Source organism: Lepidothrix coronata, unplaced genomic scaffold (genome assembly GCF_001604755.1).
Source record: "Lepidothrix coronata isolate B3197 unplaced genomic scaffold, Lepidothrix_coronata-1.0 Scaffold264, whole genome shotgun sequence".
Lineage (NCBI taxonomy): Eukaryota > Metazoa > Chordata > Aves > Passeriformes > Pipridae > Lepidothrix > Lepidothrix coronata.
This window is the reverse complement of record NW_016690444.1, coordinates 197,738-217,967: the sequence shown is the minus strand read 5'-3', so window position 1 is coordinate 217,967 and position 20,230 is coordinate 197,738. Positions and strand designations below refer to the sequence as shown.

The 20,230-nt window shown below is 39.0% G+C and overlaps 1 protein-coding gene across 1 annotated transcript in view; it reads left to right on the top strand.

The window, feature by feature from the left end:
- GBE1 (glucan (1,4-alpha-), branching enzyme 1) overlaps positions 1-3,607 on the top strand; it is a gene marked incomplete at its 5' end in the record, with an annotated part of 112,065 nt that extends 108,458 nt beyond the window's left edge. Inside the window, one exon of the mRNA XM_017835851.1 lies at positions 1,620-3,607. Within this exon, the coding sequence (XP_017691340.1) occupies positions 1,620-1,676 (57 nt within the window). The remainder of the gene's footprint in view (positions 1-1,619) is intronic.
- Between the last annotated feature and the right edge of the window lie 16,623 nt (positions 3,608-20,230).

Here is a 20,230-nt window from a genome sequence, read left to right as displayed (position 1 = left end):
ATAAGCTGGCAGATACATACCTTCATGGCAAATGGAAAACATATCTGTGGTTAGTCTAAATACAGTCATCTGCACAAGTTCTGAAATTGTGCTTAAGCCAGTTTTAAAATTCTGATTGGCAGTGAAGTGGTTGGAGTGGGATGCTTCCACACTGCTCCCAGGTTCTCTCTCAGCTGATGTAAATTGACTTTAAAGGAGCTGGGCTAATTTACTCCTCCGAAGAGCTGACATATTATTGACCAGAATATAATTGAGAATTGCTGTGTCCTGTATTAATGTTAATTTTTATTCCCTTAACTGAAGTAACATTTTGCAAATTCTCTGCTAGAAAACTTATTTCTGTTTGTTCCTTCTCCCTTCTCACTTCATTATCCAAACCCAGAGCGCTGAATTTCTCAATACACAATTTCAAAATCTCTGCTTTATCTATATGTTTTGAGGTAGTTGACTTCATTAAGTATTTCCTCTCCTGCACAGATTTATAGAAGCTATTTATCACTGAAACCTTAAGGGGAAATCATTGTGTTCACTGCCTTTCAAGAAGCGTTGGACGTAGCTCTGTCTGGTTCAATGAAGATCAGCTGTTCTTTTCCTTTTTCTCCTTTTCCTAAAGCTTTTTGCTTCATTGCTTTATTCTGTTTTGAAAACAATGAAAGCCTTTCATGCCATCAGGCTCTAGTTAGCAGATAACATAGCTGGAATTGCAGAATATTAGGCATTCCACTGGGATGAAGGGTAGCCTGAAAGAGGACATTGTCAGAATGAAGCCCATAATCTTCAATCTTGTGTTACCTTTTATAATTGCATTTTTATTGACTTATTCAGAGAACACATTCATAGGCTTGACAATTGATGGAGTACCATATATCAAGGTAATTGGGAGATAGTACATATCGGTCTTGTTTGCAGATTGTGACTCTGCTCTGCTTGGAAGGAATGTCATGTAAAATATATTGCCACGAGTTCTTCTGTGTGATCTATGAGGAGTTTTTTTGATTATATGCGTTTGAGGTTTTTTTCATGGTATCCAGGAAAAAGGGCAAGGAAACGCGATAATTTAAACGGTTAATTTTGATTCTGTCCGGTCTTGAAAGTGAGTTTTATTGCTGGGACACTGACACTCCATAGGTACCAAGAGTGAGAAGAATATGCTGCTGTGTCATGTTGCTGGTATTTACCTGTATGAAATGACATCACAGCCCTTGGGGCAGCTTTAATTCACAGCAGAAGGGTGTTGTGAAACTTTGCCATTTGTCATCGTACGGTCTGTTGACCTACACGTCCTCAGGTTTTTGAAACCGGTCATTGTGAGTCAATGAGGCCCTCTACTGGTAGCCACCTAAAATAGATCGAGGTAAAATACGTGCATTAAAAAAAAAAAAAAATTAGAAAAGAGGTTGCAATCAAGCTGTCTTTTAAATTTTTAGGTTATCCTGTGTAATTCAAATGCTGGGGACTAAGCAGTCGTTCTTTAAAAATGTGATGACCCACAGCACTGCACAAATGACAGATTTTGAGCAGTTAATTTTTTTTTTTAAACAAACTGTTATTTCGAAGTTGTCTCCCGTAAAGGTTTATGCTTTTTTCAGCTATTCTTGTTCTTGTCATATTTTCACCAGGTGTACATTCCAAGCAGAGTGGCTCTTGTGCTTCAGAATATGGATATCCCAAAATGAAGTTCTCTGTAACTACCACTGAAGAAGCAAGTCATAGAAGAAGTGCTGAAACACTGTGCTAGTACTAAGTATAACAAAACTTGCTCTAAGGAGGCTTTCTGAAACTGAGTATAGTAATATTAGGTGTTTAAAATGTAAGATTAATATTCACATATAATTGCAGAGCTCTTGACTTGCTAGATCCTCTTTTGAGGAAACTCTACGAAGAGGCAGAAAGGAAAATGTTGGGTTTGTAGTTCTAGTAGTACAAAATTACACTTAAGGTGTTGCAGAGCAGCAGGTATTCTCAATTAAACTGTTGTTTACAGAATTTTATCAGGAATAATAAGAGTGATCCTGCTCCAAAGTTTGTAATTTCTTGTGATCCTCATTTTGATAGTGAATCCAAATGTTCATTATATATGAATGCTTCTTACTAAAAGTAAGTAGTTTGCTTAAATAAAACAGAAGTTTTTGGCTAAAAGGCAGCCTTAATGGTTTGTGGGACCTAATTTGAGGCTCCTCTTCTTCAATGAAGTCCAGCATGGAATTAGAAATGTTTATCCAAATGGATGAGAAGGTCCTCTGAGAGTATCGTACTTTGCCATTTTTTATGTAATTAAAAATGCACAACTAATGCTGAACAGCAAAAGGAGCTGGCCGATCCACTGGCGACCTGGCTGATGCTCTGGTGTGTGCTGCTTATTTACTCCCACCCAAATCACTTAGTTTGTCCATCTCACTTGCTACAGCTGGACAAAAATTACACAACTATTTCATTTAGATCACTTCAGTGTTCAGTGAGAAGTGTGTTTTGTTCTTACTGCAATGATACCACACTGGAAGACGTATTTAAAGTGTAGTTCTTCCCACTGGATTTATTCCACTGACATCAGGACCTTGCAACACTGATTTCACTACTTCCAGAAGCTGCCTTTCAGCTTGGAACATGATGATGTTCTTGCACTTTTATGACTTTTGAAACATTGCTTCTCGTGAAGAAGCAGTCTCAAAATACAGTGATCAAATTAAGGTGTTTTTTTGATTAAAATTAAGATAGTTAATTATTGGAGTGCTGCTAAGATAATTCAAGTGAGTTCCTTCATGAGCTACAACTTTTTTTTGTAAAGAGTAAGATTTTGTATATTTGAAAATGTTGCAGAGTATTCTGGAAAATTAATACCAAATTAACGAGACATGCTTTATTTTGTTCCATTAATTTAAAAATTTGAATTGGTTCTGAAATGAATGTCTTAACTTTTAAAATAGCCAAAGAGGAAGATGTCCGTGACCATTTCCAAGTCATAATTTTACCCAGTTTCCTTCGTGAACCATTGTGTAAATTACTGAATAGTTGTGCCAACACCGAAAAATCTATTCACAGTTCTTGGAATGCTTACTTGTGGCTTACTTCTTAAGCAAAATAAGGGATGGAATAATGCAGCATGATGGAAAACAGTCTTTTGCAGAGTTCACACTGAAAGGACTTTGTGAACATCCCCAGTCTGATATGTTCTGTGTGACAGAGAATCTTATATTGCAGTTGGGTACTATAGGATCATGCTTCGTTTTCCTCTACACCAGTTTGATCATTGTTTGGTTGTGGGCTAATAAAAGCATTCCTGTTACGCTATGACTTTAAATAAAATATACAGAACTGTTTTAGCAACTGGAACTGATTATCTTTGGTTGTTTTTTTTCCCCAGATTGTTTTCCTTGTAGTGAAATAACGAGCAACTTCTAATACATGTTATATTTACATTGTATTGATCTAATATGTTTTATAGGGTGGTTTGTTTTTTTTACTGGCACCAGTTCCAGGTTTCAAAATGTAATGCAAGGCAAGCGTCTGTGTCAAACCTTTTTTCAAGAGAAGGAATAAATGTATGATGTGAAGTATAAACTGTAAAATTACATGCAAAATAAACTCTGAGGAGGAGAAAATAAATTCATATACGGTTTCATTGCTTGTATTGTAAAACAATTGTACAGTAGTCTTAACACTGGAAGACAGATTAGATTTTACTCTGTCTTGAAATCAGGAACTTATCCTGGTCATAAATACTCTGAAACTGGTAGAATATTTGTCCTGTGCTCATTTTCTTTGATATAGTGATAGATTAATAAAAGCAAACTACAAAATGTGTAAGATGAACGTGTAAGTACAAGAAATATAATAATTAGGGCTTTTTTGGAATCCACCTCTACATTTCAGTGGTGAGTGTACTCCTGCCTGTCTTGTAAGACTGGAAAATTTTTCCTTGTAATACCCACGGAAAGCCAATTTCTTGCTCCTGCTCTTTGAATTTTGATGGATTACGAAGAAAAATTCAGCTTTCACCTTGGATCTGGTGCCACTCAGATTGCAACCAAGGTCCTTCCTTGCCATCATGCACTGAGGTTTGTAGCTGCCTGTCACCATGACTGGTTGAAGCCTCAGATTCCTTCTGAGAAGGACATGAGCTCCAGAGCTTTATCTGCTTGGGTGCACCTCAAATCAGTCCTCTTTGGCTCTGTCACAGGAGTAAATTAAGTGGCCCATGGTGATATATCCCAGGGTACAAAACTCTCCACGGATATTTCGATGTAATGAAAGAATCCTCTTTAAAGTTAGCCTTTCTTGGTTGAAAGGGCTGGTAAGGATTTATAATTCAACATTTAGAGATATATACTTCCCTGTCACCTGTAAGAGTACTGGTAGCTCTGTCCCCAGAAGCTGTTGCTCCACAGTCTCTCTCACAGTCAATGAGAGCTCAAGCTCGTCTCCACCTGCCAGTTTATCTGAAGATTCAGGCTGACCTTCCTTCCATCTTGCATTGTGTGTGCTGAATGGTTCTTTGTACTTAATAATTCAGGTTATTCTCTGAACCAGGTGGTTATTGAGATAACAGGAAGGCACCCACTAGACTGGTGTATTCTGTGAGCAATAAGTTTTGATTTCCCTGCTGTTTTCTCCTCCTCCCACAATTCAAACCTTACTATCCTGAGGTTTATTTTGAAGATGAAGAATGAAGTGGTTATTTCAGCTTGGTGAGTACTTCAGGAAAAGTGATTTTAGTGGAAAAAAACCTGTTTGAGCTTTCTGGTTTTTTTTTTTTCCCTAGGAAATTTTTCCTGCTTTTTATATTAAATTTAGTGAGAAGTTTGTTAACTATGTGCTCTGAAAGACAGGAATGTGGTGTAGCTGATACTCTGCCAAAAGGAGACTGGCTGTAAGACAACAAACTGGGTAAGCAGACAATGGAAGGTGATATTTTTCTGTGTTAATCTGTCAGTCACAGTTCTGCTCTCAAATGATGTTTTAAGCAGCTTGAAATAGTTTTGTTTTTCCTCCCCTTTTTTTTTTTCATGACTCCAGGTTCTTAATGGCTCAATAATGGTTAAAGGAAGAACTCCCTGTTTGTTTAAGTCTCCATTCTCAGAGCTTAAAAGTAACTCGTTAGTAGTGAAGGGAGAGGGTTAACTGAATGAACAGCAGGAATTGTTTCCTTAAACTTAAATAGATGTGGATATTCTGTTCAGGATATGTTAAGGTGCCTGATTTGTCTGTCTCCTGTTTCATAAATTACTCCCTTTCTGAGGAATTTAAGTATTCAGCATTTAAGAGTTTTATCTTTGCCTGATGTTTCCAAACTGGGTGTGTTGTCATCATTGAAGTACTGCTACAGAGATGAACCAGTATTTTACATATTTTCATACATCATACCCTATCTAAGATCTGAAATTCATAAAAATCAGCCTATAAGTGACATCTTTGTAACAATCTTTAATTAATTAGAAGTTTTTTACCAAGGATATGTGTGTGTTCAAACCTCATAGTATATGGTGCAAGTCTTCTGAAGGGGTTGAGGGTGAGGGTTTTTTGCTCTGATGGAGCACTGGCTTTTTTGCCAAACTTATTTTTTAATTGTGTTTAAGTTTCCAGATTATGTAGAGTTGGTTTTAAATTCTTTAGGAGAAAAGCAGCATCTTTCTGAAAGCCTCATGAGCATTGGGGAAAAAAAAAAAAAGAGAGAAAATGCAGAAGTTTTGGTCATTTTGCCCTTATATGGAGAGAAATATTTCCTTCTTCATGAAATGTTTCCTTTATGTAGGCTTTTCCATTTTTGATTTATCTGAAAATAAGCTTTAGTAATAGTGACGGTCTGACATATGACTGATCTTATTAAAAACAATTACATAAATTGTTGGGTAAAAATAACTCCAGTTGATTACGTTAAAAATATCCGCTTATAGAAAGGTAAAAACAAAAGCTAATGGTGACTCACTGGATGAGACAAATTGTATTTTTCATGCCTGTGAGTACAATATATACCCTGTAAATATAAATAGGTCTTGGATATTCATGATAAAGTAAAGCCTAAAAAAAATGAGGAGAAAATGTAAGAACGTGTATGTATTGAAGTAAGTCTCCGCTGATGTTTTTGCACATTTACATAACTATTCTGAACACTGAAAAAAGACTTAAGTGTTTAATTGAACTAGGCCTGAAAACTGTCTTATAAAGGTAAGACAAACACAGTGCTTTCTCAGTATTAGGAGATTGATGCAGCACTAATCACCCATGCCATTTGACTCCGAGGTAATCTTCAGCACTGTTAAAAGCTAAGAGGGAACTCTCTCTAAACTTGCTTGTTTCTTCTGACTATGCCTTGCAGATTGTAATTTTAATGTATAGAACAAGGACAGTCTGTGACAGAATGATGTAAATTTAATGCATTGAATATTCAGTCTCTGCTAATGATATGAGGTTTATGACAAAAAACCCTCTTCCCTTCTTAGGAAGAGAGTCTGTCTGCAATGTCTTCAAACACTGAACTGCAAACACTAAGATGCAAATGCTGTAATGTTGTAGCATTTTCCCTGTGGTCATTTTTTTGTTGTGCTACTTTCCAGTAGCAGTCTTAGTCTTTCATAAAAAAGAAACCAACTCTGGTCTGTTTTCTGTTCTCTACTGGAGAGAGGGTGTTTAACCCCCACCAGCAGCCAAGCCCCACACAGACACTCACTCCCCCACCAGCAGGATTGAGGGGAGAGAATCAGCTCAGGGTAAAAGTGAGAAAACTTGTGGTTGAGATAGAGACAGTTTAATAGGGAAAGCAAAAGCCATGCATACAAGCAAAGCAAGGAATTCGTTCCCTGCATCCCACAGGGAGGTAGGTGCTGAGCCACCTCCAGGAAAGCAGGGCCCCATCACGTGTGTAGCAGTGACTTGGGAAGACAAGCGAGGTGATTCCAAATGTCCCCCCCTTCCTCCTTCTTCCTTCCCCACTTTATTTACTGAGTGTGATGTCGTACAGTCTGGAATATCCCTTTGCTCAGCTGGGGTCACCTGTCCCAGCTGTGTCTCCTCCCAGTTCCCCAGGCACTCCCAGCCTCCTCACCAGCATGGCAGTCAGAAAAGCAGGAAAGCCCTTGGCTCTGTGTAAGCCCTGCTCTGCAATAACAAAAACATCTCTATATTATCAACCCTGTGTTCAGCACAGATCTAGAACACAACCCCTTAACAGCCACTTTGAAGAAAATGGTCTCTACCCCAGCCAAACCCAGCACAGAGGGACTGGGGGGCAAGCAGCTGTCCTGGGGGACTGGGTCTGGTGGTGTAGGTTTGTGCCTAAAATAGCATGTTGATAAAATCCCAGCATTTTGGCTGGTGCTGGATGGTACTTGCACAGTGTGAAGGCTTTCTATCCCCTACTCTGACCCCACTCTCCAGGAAGTGGCTGGACATCTTCCTGATGGTGGGAAGTCATGAACGAATTCGTTCTTCTGCTTTGCTTGCACGTGCACCTCTTGCTCTCCCTGTTAAAGTATTATCTTCATCCACAAATCTTCTTACCTCACTTCTGTTTCTTCCCCGACCTGGAGGGAGGGAGGAGTGGGAGAGCAACTTGTGAGGGTGTTTTATCTGTTTACTGGGATCAACCCACCACCTCCAGCAAAAATCGAGTGAGCTTTTCACCTCAGAAGGAACCTGGCTGTCAAGGTGAAAGTTGGTGAAGTCACCTGAAAGTCCTTTGGAGGAAAAAGATAGGGGATAAATCCCAACCTTCCTTAGTTGCCTTTCACAAAATATTGAGTGTGTGTCTTGTGTTATAGAGTAAGACAAATGGAGTAGGTTAATTTTCCTGCTGTTAAAGTATCACCCGTGTGAAGGAACAGACAAAGTCTATGTATTCAGTATATTACATGCTAAAATTTCTCAGACCTGTTCATTTGCAGTAGAAGCACATGATTATCCCTGTAGAAAAGTATAAAAGTACTTCTCTACTTCAGAATATAAGTGCTTTCTAATGTAAAATCCTTTATAAAAGTTCATTCACTATTAAAAGAGGAGGGGAGGAGAAGCTTCTATCAAAAGACTACTGGTACAGTAAAGATACAGAAAATTAACTTTAATAAAAACCTGAACTTTAGAACATATGGCATTTTTACTATTGTTTTTGCACAAAGCTCCTTTCAGGTACTGACTGCTATTCTGTTTGTTGTTTTTTTCTTTGTTCATAACAGTGGTATCAGACCAAATGCAGCACTTTGAGTCTTTCTGTGTTCTGAAACCTGTGTAACAAGGTTATGTACAAATTCAAGTATGAACAAATTCCTACTCATGAATGTTTGAGGCAGTCACAGTTTTCAGTCATAAGCTGGGGTTAGCTTTGGTTTGGGGGTTTCTAGGGGAAGAGGGGAAGCTGAAGATGTGTATTGCTTTTTTTTTAAATGCCACTTAAATTCCTGCCTTTGCAATTCCACTAATCATTTTAAGTCTTTGACTATGGCAAGTTTTTTGTCAGAAAACAGCTAGCCCTGCCCAGCACCAAAAAAATCATGTCTTCAGACTAGCATGAGAAAGCCAATTATGTAAACACATCGTGAAAATGAAATGTGTTTTTCTGTTCAGGTTTGTTTATCTAAAGGACCTAGTGTTGATCACTTCATGAAATGAAGCAGTAGACTGTATGGCATAGAGAATAGCTTTTTGTGCAAAACCTGCTTTCCCAAGGCAAAAAATATTCCAATATTTAAAATGTTATATTTTTTTCATGAAAAATGTTGGATTATTACAAGTGAGCATTTTCCTAGAATTATTTGTCAAAAACTCTCCTGGAACAGTTCCATGAAAGTAAGAATACAAAGCAGCATCAATGCTTACAAAGCATGGACACTCAGCTCTAACACTGTTGGTGTAAGTGGCTGCATGGAGGGGCTTTCACTAAATTCATTGTGTGAGTGAATTCCTGTACCACCCTTCTGAAGATAAGTGACTTCGTTTTTAATGAGTGTGTAAAGTGATGGGGCTTTTGGGTTGGCTTTCCACAGGCCTCCTGGGGCTTCTAAAATTCAAATCAGCTAGGTAATTCGTCCTGGTGCCTGTTGGGTAGGCTTGGCAGGCAGTGGTTTGGCCAGGCTGCTGCCTCAGCATCTTCTTTCCCGGGTGCATCGAGCTGTCCTGGTGGTGGTCCTGGCACAAATGCTGGTGATGCCACGTGAGGAACTGGACTGGAGAAGTGATTTTGGGGAAATGTAGCTCTCTTTAGCGGCATAAGCTGCCAAGATATGTGGCTTTAAAAGGAAAATGGACTCTTTATAACTGAGACATCTCAGTCTTCCTGCAACTTATCAATGGGGACGACTACATCGCTGCATCCAATATGTGTGTTTGTTCTAGTTGTGCTGTGTAAAAGCTGGCTATTAAACAGAAATAACTCCTCCTTCTGTTTTTCAATAACCTTCTGGATATACCACCCCCTGTTCCTCAAAATTATCAGACAAGTGCAATACAATACCCCATATTCATGGGTTAACACAGTGGACACATGTCCTTCATGGCAATGAACTGCTATCTCAGAAATCCCCAAGGAATCATTGAGTAGGTTGATTAAGTATTTAAAACAAGTTGAACGTGGTTTGCCTCACTGAGTAGAGCTGGTACAAAACATGAAGGGAGCAAACATCCTGGAGTTATGCATCTGCTATAGAAGTTCTAATCAGGAATTTCTTGCCTTGCACGGCTGCTTATTATAGTGGTTGATTGTAATAGTCCCATTTAAACTTGAGTGGTGATACACACCTTGTTATGTAAAACACTGTGCAAGGTTGTTTAAACATGAAAGGTAATTGCTGATTTTTCATTGGCAGCAACTCACAGGTAGGCATTCCTGTGACTAATTAAATACACTGACCTTTAGTGTTGACACCTTTGATGGTTTTCAACCCATGGTATGCTTTGCCAGGCAAAGCTTTCAACTTGTCTTGTCTGCTTTTAATTTTTTTTTTTCTGAACAGAGCTTGTGAACCTTCCTGTTTATTTTGGGTGATGTTAGCAGGTGTCTGGTGTGCTTGTGCTCCCTACAGAGTCCTGCCTCCTCGCAGGACTATACCATGGTGAGCCCTACATGCCTCTAGCTATTTACAGTCTACTGCATCAAGCCATATGGATCTTCTGAGAAGCCTTTGTGTCCTTATCCCTTCCTATTTCTCTGTCTCCCTCCCAGCAGGGTGACTATGTTGATGTGCAGGTACTTGCAAGGGTTTGGGCTCATCAGCAGATTTATTAAGGCCAAATCTCTCAGGTGCTTGGAGACAAAGGGGACTGCAGCACGAATAAATGTGTTGGCCGATGTTCTACTTTATCCTTTGGTCGCAAGAGGCCCAGCTTCTAACTCCTAACTTCCCCAGATTTTACAGGCTGTGTCACTCTGGTCTGGGGGCCCCTTTTCAGGGCTGTCCCTGACCTTTCAGGATCAGTTAATAGTGTTTCAGCTGTAGCTTTCACAGCAATTACTGTAACAGCACAGATGTAAGCTGCAATCAGAGATGTGCAAATGAACCATCTTCAGCTTCTTAAATTTAATCCTTCGTGTCATCTGCTGAGCAATGTTTGCGTGTTATGGTTTGGGAATTCTCCCCATGAGGAAAAACTGTAAGTCTGAGCAAGTCCATTTCCTTTGTGCCCCACACATGTTTGCTCTGAAAAGCCAATATGCGGCAGGTGACTTGCCCAGAATTTGAGAGAATCGCTCCAAAACTCACCAGGTACGGCCTTTTGCACTGGGGGGAGCAAAGCAAAGTAGGAAGATGTGAGGGGCTTGTGATGACACATCACCTGCTGAGGTTGCTCTGATGCCCAGAGTATGAGTCAGACTTGATGTGAATCCTGCTGCAAAGTGCTGGATTGGAACAATCAAATCCATCTTCCCATCTCCTGCAGGGGTCTTGGTCATATCCATACCAGTGTGTAGGGATTAGAGGCACAGTGTGAAGAACTCAGATGACAGAATGACCGAGGCAGGCAAGGATATGAAACCTCAAGCACACGACACATACACCCAGAGTTTACTGTTTGTTAACTCTCTTCCAGTCCCTACTAGAATTGCTCCTGTGCTTGTCTCGTCTTTCACAGTGACTGCTGCTGTGAAAAGACACAAGCAGCCAGCAGCAGGTATCTATGTGATAATCCAGCTTCTGGGGAAAGCAGGTTTTTCTGGGGATGAAGGGCCCATGATAGAGGAATCTGTGTAGAACAGGGAGGGACTAAATATCTAGATATCTCTGATATGTTTCTGTTTTAAATCTCCTGTTGATATATCTCACAGAAACATGAGTAATTGGGCCTTATTTTTTAAATACACATCCTGCTGTATTTTGTGCCCACTTCTGCTTCTTTTTGCATCTCTGAGTTGCATCATTAGCAACAGTAACCTACTGTTGCACAATATTTCTGCAAATTACACTGCCTAATTAACCAAGTGATGTGTAATAATACTACATGACATTTTTCTAGAAGTGTTACCTAAAAGGCCTGAACCTCTTAAAGTGATAACAGAAAAGTGGCAGTAGAGTTCAGAATGATAAATGTGCTGCAAATTGTTTGGTAGCTCTGCAAGTCTGTGTCTACAGCAGTGGTCCAGATCAAAGAGGTGAATGTGCACTTTTGAAGTGAGTCCCCTGATGGCCTCCACTTACCATGTGCTAACTCAGTTCCCAGAGGGGTCTGGGGACAAAAAAATGAAGATTTTTCAGAGGTGGAGATAAACAACAGCCTCCTCTCCAAAGGCACTCTGAACACCCCCTGGTATGTTTTGCTTCGACCCCCAATATTTCCATGCCTGGCCTCTGTAAACTGCAAGGACTTCCCACGTGCATCTAATAACTCTTCCTGTCAGGAATCTTCAACACAGGAGATAAGAGCACCTCTAATCCACAGTATACTGCCCCAAACACGTGGAATACAAGTGTGAGGAGCTCAGCAGCCACTTTGACCCGGTCCTAAAATATTTGCTAACATAGAAGGAGCATAATAGCCTAATTTCTAAATTTGCAGGACTTCACTATTGTCAATCCATATTCCTTTGCTTAAGGCCTGTTCTTTATGTAACTCTGCAAACCAAATTAAGGGTACAGAAATGTTTCTGGAAATGTTTACACAGAACTGATGTTGTGAATCTACAATTATTTTTACAGTTATCTTAATGTAGCTGTTATGGCGTAATAACAGCTTTTAGTCATTGTTTTTCTGCCTGCTAAGGCAAATAATGTCCTTGTCTAATGCAACAGAAACCGCAGGCAGTAGCAAAATCTTTAATATCTAATTTCCTAGACCTTACTTTGCACTTTTTCATCTGAAATGCAGATTTATAAATTGAAGTGGTATATGTAATATTTCAGTGAACAAAATCATTACCAACAGGATATTTGGATGGCAGCTGTAATTTGGTTTGGGAGGTTTTTTTAGCTGAGACTAATTTGTCTTCGTGCACCAGAAGATTTTTAAAACTTAACAAGTTTTATGTTGCAGTTTTTATGTGAGGTGGTTTTTAATTTATTTAACAGCACACAGTGAAACAGTTAATTCAGTTAAAACAGTTAAGTCTCCTCTTTCATTTCCAGTCTGCTGCACCTGAAGGTTTCCATTCCCACTGGTATTGACCATAAGTTCAAAATCAGGAACTGATTCTCAGTTTTGTTGGGTTTTGTGCTTCCTTGTGCCACAAACACCACCTGAAGGGAACCTACAAGAAAGATGGAGAGGGACTTTTTACAAGAGCAGGACAAGGGGGGATGGCTTTAAACTGGAAGAGAGGAGGTTTGTATTAGATATTAGAAAAAATGTTCTTTACTGAGAGGGTGGTGAGGCCCTGGCACAGGTTGCCCAGAGCAGCTGTGGCTGCCCCATCCCTGGAAGTGTCCAGGGCCAGGTTGGACGGGGCTCTGAGCACCCTGGGCTAGTGGAAGGTGTCCCTGCCCAGGGCAGAGGGGTTAGAACTGGGTGATCTTTAAGGTCCCTTCCAACCCAAACCCTCCAGATTCTGTTCGCATAAGGGGTTGTGGGGGATGATTTGCATCCTCAACAAAAGCTCGGGAGAAGTAAAAGTGAAATAGGCCGAGCTGACAGATAAGGATCTGTCACATAAAGGATATATTTCAGGATATTCATTGCAGTATTTGCTCGTACAAAGATTCACTGCTTTCAGACCTTACAATGCATTTCTCTTACTAAATTCTTCTTTATTTAATTGCAGTAAGGAAAAAAGCTCGTATATATGTGTGTATATAAGTAAATATCCTATTCAAAGGATATGTGTGCTGTATACACTGGGGTGTATAGCTACTGTGTTCCCTGGCTCTGCATATGAGACCTTGTTTGATTTCCCTTAAATTAACATTTTTTTTCTAGGTAACTACACTCAATGTGCCTACTGAAGACACATTGTCCTGCAACCAAATATGCCTTTATTTCCAAATAGTAGTCAATATAAGCAAAAATTAATTTAATTATAAATTAAATAATTAAGATTATTCAAATGTCTCTCTCTTTTTTTTTTTTTTTTTTTTAGGAAGGACCTACAGGAGGAAACATTAGTCTTATTTTTCACTGGAAAACCTCACACAGGCATCAGTACTGTGGTAGTTATAGTGCTCCAATGAATCTGATGCTTGTAGAGAGACCCTGGCTGAATAACAGCCGTGCAGTAATTCATGTTTGTGGTTGTTGTGAGGAATCCCAGGCACAAAATTGTCCAGTGTTCTGGCCTTGCTGAGTATAGATTACAGCATAGAAGTTGAGAAATACTAACTTCAAATAGATTTGTTGCTTATTGAGTAATCCCTGTTTATGTATTCATTTGATGTCACAGAAAGCAAAAATTATTTATAAATGCAGTTTAACTTCCATTAGAGCTTAAAAAAAATCATCTTGAAAAATTTTTAAGAGGGCTAAGCAAAACTATTCAAGTATTTCAGCCCTCCAGGAGAACTCATCTTTCAGTTTCCATAAGAATCCAGCAATAACTAAAATGGATTTCTCCATCTAATCTCAGTGTCTCTTTGGGTGAATAACTTAATTTATTGGGGTTTTTTTCAGCACACCAATAAGGTACAAATACCAAAGGATTTTATTTAAGGTACGAATATTAACAGATTGTTTTTCTCTTGTTACCGAGGCGAAACACAATGTTCTGTAATGCTTGAAACACTTCACGTGTGTTCAATCACCATTTTTAGAGTTCTTGGTGTTAATGTCATGTGAACCCACGTACATGAATGTATGTGTGGCATATGTATGTGCACACAAATATGTATCTCTAATTCTTCATCTGAGTGCAAATTGCATTGATAGTTATTAGATTTCGTCCTTTTCAGGGTCAGGAACAGCTTATGTTTGTGTACCTGAACAAACCTAACACCAAAGTTTCAGTTTACTTAAGAAATTCCCAGAAATTTCTGCATAACAAATAGATAATGAAAACTGTCTTAAGGTGCCATCAGACTGATCATTTACAAAGTTGGTTTTCGGGTTTTTTTTCAGGAACAGGATGAAAAGTCTGATCTTTCTCTGGTGGAATTCTGCTAATGAGCCTTTTTTTTTTTATAGGCTCTGCACTCATTAAGGAAAATACCCAGACAGGCAAATACCACATGCCTGTGTATTTCTTTCACATTAAGTATATTTATTTAAATATTAAGTGAAACTGTTGTCCTGACAACTTGCTAAAGCAGCCATGGCATCTGTGTAAATCCTGAATGCTCTTGATTAAGTAGTTTCAAAGCTGTTTGTTCAGTACTTTTCTTTAAATCTTTCACTGAACTGACTTCACTTAAGCGAGTGAATGCAGTCCATCAGGAAAGTTCTGGGCTCACAAACTATTTGTTGGTGGGAATTATTGTGTTTCCTCCTTAAAGCTGTGGTTTTGTCTTTGTAACACAGAGATGCAGTTACCATAACTGAAACCTCAGGGTCAGAATGACATGAAGTAGAAGGTGGGATTCCAGGCTGAGCATACTAAATTTGCAGGGGTGTTTTAATACTGTAAAATAGCATTAAAATTCTGCCTGCTTAATCAGGCTGCATATGAATTATGAAACAGAATTTGGGTTCCTACAGTTCCTGATATATGCATCTGTACATCGTGCTTTCTCACCTGGTAATTACTCCATGAGAGGAATGGGGAGAGGGATGCACAGGATCATGCAGAAGGGAATGAACCAAATGAAGAAGTCTTCATTCTCTTTGGCCAGTCTAGACAGCAATTTAAGCATCTGCTCAACTGAGGGGTGCTGGTGAGATAAAACCCTTAAAGGTGAGTTACTTGTGGTGTGGTTCTCGTTTTGTGCTCTTTTTATTTCAGGAGTGGAGAGCTCAGTATCATATAGAACTGAGATACATATATGCAAGAAATCACTCTGATTTACATTAAATCACACTGGACTTCCTACATCTTGCTTCTGGGGAAAAAAAAAATGGAATTACTCTGTAGGGAATGCTGCAAAACTCATTTAAGGTCAATGAAAGCACTCACAGTACTGTTAGTGGTTGCCAAATCCAAACCATGCCATTTATTTTCTGGCTCCCTTTTGCTTATCATTTGTCAATTATAAATGCTTTTTTTCCCCTTAATTATTGTCAAGTGCAAACGCTTTTATGCTCTCCAGATTTATATATATTTTTAAATTAAATTTTGAAGGACTGTGGTGCTTATGATGAGAGTTAAACACATTTCATATCTTAATAAGCCTATTTTTATATTATGCTGCTTGAACTACAATCATGCTAAGGGATGGAGTGGGGGAATAAAATTAATGGGTTACACTTGAAGTAGAAAAACTTATTCATATTCGATAAAAGATCTTTTGATAATTTACTCTTGACTTCACTACTTGATTTATCTCCCCACATTAATTTGTTTTTAATTTTTTTCTCTTCTGAGGTTTTCTAGCTCCAGTAACAGCTCTGAGATGGTTGGATTGATGGACTACAAAAGTTAACATTTTTGAACTAAAAATAAAAAGAGCTTAAACACTTGAACTAACAAACGATATAACCTTCACATAATAAACTAGAAATTCAGCTTTCCAGTGCCTTGATTTAAAATGCTGGAAACTGAGTATTTAGTTCACCTACTCCATCTAGGGTAGTCATGAACTATTGCTGGTAGGCCTTTCCCTTGAGTTACCATTTACAGGCTCAAGGTTCTGTTGTTGACAGGAAGGTTTTTGGCTATTTCAGCCTCTATTTCCTGGCACGTTTCTCAGTGCATTTCTTTTTTTTTTCTCCCCTGAGCTGTTTAGTTCTTTCTTCAAATCTTGCCATTGTATCTCCCTGAATCCTCATAAAATATTAGTTCTATGCAAACTTATCAATGTTATTACATCTCAATAAAGGCGTTCTCAGTGCATGTTTTTATCTCACTTTCAGCCTGTTGTGCTCTCAGAATAAACTAGGCTAGGTCAGAGTTAACAATCCTTGTAGGGCAGTTATATTATTTAGTGTAGAGTTAAGATATTACTTTTACAGCTGCAATGATCTTAAGAGCCTAACGTGCAGCTTGCAGCAAATACAGAGCGATTAGAGTAAAAAGATAAAAAAAGAAAAGGCAAAGGAAAGGAAAAAAACCAATAGAGTAATTGGAAATATTAAAATTTCCCTGGTGCTGAGCCCCTGAACTGAACCTAGGCCTGTGTTTTGAAAGGCAAGTGCTTCAGCTCAGATCATGATACCTTCCCCATGAGCTCATACCTGGAACACACGGGGACGTTCCAAGTACTCCAGCACGATGAATGCTGATGGAAAATGGTAGAATCTCAAGACAAACTGGCTTAACCCTGGCTGCAAAAATTTTGATGAAACTCTGGACTGCACTTAGGACTGTGAATGAATGAGAAAAAGGAAAGGAGGATTCTTTCTGAACTAGTGACAGGTCGGATATTAAACTTACCGAAGTTAAAGGTAAAAATCTTTTATCGTATTGTTTGTAAAAATTAAAAAATAACCAAACAAAACCCAAAAAACACCTGAGGATGGGGTTAAATAAACTTGGGCAGGTCACCTGGAGTTCTTGAAAGAGGAAGGATTGTGACTCCCTACCCTGAAGAATTCCTGCTGCTTTCCCCAGTGCCTGTGTTGTTTTTTCTCACACTGCTTTCAGCCACCCTATTCCCCCCTCGTGCAGCCTCGTGCATACACATTTCTCTGTTTCCACCTGTGTCTGAGCCAAGTTTCCCTGACTGTGCACCAAAACAAAGCCAGGCAATTCCCAAACAGCACTTAATAGGCATCAGAAAAGCTGCCGAGGCACCAAACCTGCCCAGACTGAGCAGGTGATAGTCCAGGCCAGAAGGCTGCAAGGAGAGTTTTAGCTGAGATACACAATGTCTGCTTTCATGGATGATGGATCACATTTTATCCTGATATATATATATATAAAATAAGCACTTTCCCCTTTACTAATCTCTTTTGTTTACCTGTGTTGGCAGCAACATAGCACAGATCAATTGGGATTCAATAAGAACACTGTTTCTTTCTTCTTTACTAAGAAAGATTATTTGATATTAAACAATCAGGATAGGACCAAATATCCACTCTCTAAAAACATAAATCTGATAGCTTTCAGTAAATTTATCTTGTGCAGGTGTTCAGTATCAAAGTCAAATTGTCACACTATAGTTTCATTTTTTCCTTAGTGTTTTCTAATTTTTTTTCTTTGTTATGTTCAAACTAATAAGTTATTAAACTTTTGTTAAGGACTGCCTGTTCTGTTTTTGCTGTTTGCTATGTTTGTGAACCTCATGTGGCTGTTAAATGTTGTAAGTTAGCATTAAGAGAATTGTATATGTGCTCAAAAAATGTGTTCAACCTGTAGAAGATCCTTATGCTCAGCAACTTGCAAGTGCTTGGGCAACAGCACTTTTCAAGTCACATATCTGACATATCCTTCTTTAACATTTTTTTGGCTGAGTAGCATACATAGATGGTGAATTTAGTTTTGAACAATTAATATTTAGTAAAAAGCACTACTTAAAATTTTTTCTTCCGTAATCACGCCTTACCTCTTTGGTGTTTATATACAAATATTTTTAAAGCTTTCCTACTCAAAATAAGAGTGATTTTTTTTTATTATAATTTAATAATGAACTCTAAATTTGTGTAGCTTTTATTTTTATTTAAGGCTGTCTGAGAAAGTATAAATTTTCCTCCTCCTTAGGTGCCTGTAGCCTTTAAATGTTACCTATTCCATTAACATATACCTACTTTCTTTTCCACACTTTCCTTTTTAGTCAGTTCTTGGCCAAATAGCACATTTTCAGTGATTTTTTTTTTGTCCTTCCTTGTTAATTAGTTCCTGAGCAATCACTGACGATATTCCAATTTTCTGAGGTATTTAGTGGTTTGGAGTTGTATGTGGCATTTAAAGCACCTGTCCTAGATTCTAGGCTTTTCTAGTGTATACTGTGATTAAAGTAATGAATATAAACGTGAAGGAGGAAAAAAAAAATCAGCCTGTTCCATATCACAGCTTTTTTTAGTCTCAGCTCTTGCCTTTTAAGTCATTTTTCCACTTCTATGAGGCAAGGGAAGAGATGAGCCTTGCAGCCTACTCTGGAAGGTCAGTGGCCTGAGGCTGCTCAGGGGAATGAGCCCAGCACTGTGGCTGCCTGTGTGGCAAACCCTATTCACAGCTGTCCCTGTGCCTCTGGCCACAGCTGGAGTTGAGAGGGGCTTTTTCAGGTCACAGCAAACAGCTTAAACGGGGTGACTTTTCCTGTAAACTTCCACGCAGTGATGCATGTCCTGGAAAACTTGCGGTGTTTTCACAGGGGGGGAAAAAAAAGGCAAAAAAAAAAAATCCCCCAATGAACACCCTTTAGCATTCTTTTCATAGTTCAATCCAACTTAGTGTGTTGCATTTTTGTTCTGGAATGAGCTTAAGGAGGGCGTGTAGCTGTCTGTGACGGTGCAGCAGAGAGGCCCGCCGGGTAACGTTTGAACTTGTTTGGCTGTTCCATTTCGGGTTTTGCTAAATGATAAGGCTTTGAATAACTGTTCAGAAGAGATGTAGGCATAGGCAAACATCAGCTCCCCGGGCTCAGGTTGTTCATTTTTGTCTGCTCAGCCCTTTGACAGCTCTCCAGGTGCTGCCTGTGTGCTGTCGGCAGGAGTCCAGGAGGGACCGGCTCGATCAGTAGGACTGTGTTAACTCAATCTGTATTTGACTGGAATTTGTGCAGGTCTCCAGCAACCTTTACATCCTCGTGCCTCATCTGTTACATCCACTGGCTTGCTGAAATCTATTCTAATTGATGAAAGGGATTGTTCACTTGTTGGGAATAGGCTCTGGCTTGCTTGCTTTACTTACTGTAAATCTCCGTAGGCTGCTGATGGAGAGGAGCAGATCTATTGCTCCTTAAACTGTGAGGGAAGGAACCAGCACTTTGTTAGGCCTCGGACAATATTGGTAAATAATTAAGTAGGAGCACCTTGTAACTTTAACTGGAGAGGGGAGCATGAAGATATATATGTTTTTTAATAGCTTTAATAGCATTTTCCTTTTTGCTTCTCCAGTGGCTTCATTTTCTAGGTGATGCTGGCATCTTGGGAGAGACTATCCAATTCCCACATATAATCATGTATATATCACAACCAAATAATCAAAAAAGTTGTATTCATTTGCCATTGTTTGGTTTCTGTAACACTTATTGTATACCCAGACTTAATGGAAGAGATTAATGCACATCAAAATAATTTTTTCTTTTCTCACAGCTTTAGACAATCAAAGTAGTTACTGAAGATTTTCCAGTTGTACAGTGTGTTAGTGAGGGCTATATTTGACTTTAGTGTTAGAAATCCAGTTGGAAAAGAGCGAAATGGTAAATAACAAAAGAAAATATTGAAATATGGGGTGTGTCAAAAAGGGTATGAACTGGGTGGATTTAGATCTTACAGTTTTGGAAAGCACGTTGAGTTTTACAAAGTTTTCTCTCACACATTTTTAATGAGCACGAGTAATCAGAATGATTTGTGTTCACGGTAGAAGATCATGGCAACACTTTAGCTTTTTACACTTTGTGTGCTTTACTTCCATAGATGTTCTGGCTTTAGGACAAGTCAGATGCAAGAAATGCCCTATAATTTTATGAAAGAAACGAGCCTGTGAGCATGGGCTGCAAAGAGGCAGACTCAGGCTTCCCTAGTGAAAACCAGAGACGGAAAATGTAATCTTCCCACCCCCAGTTCAGCTCCCTCAGTGTTTTAGGAAGCCCAGAGAAAATGACATCTGGGTTCAGAGTGCAAAATATTTGCG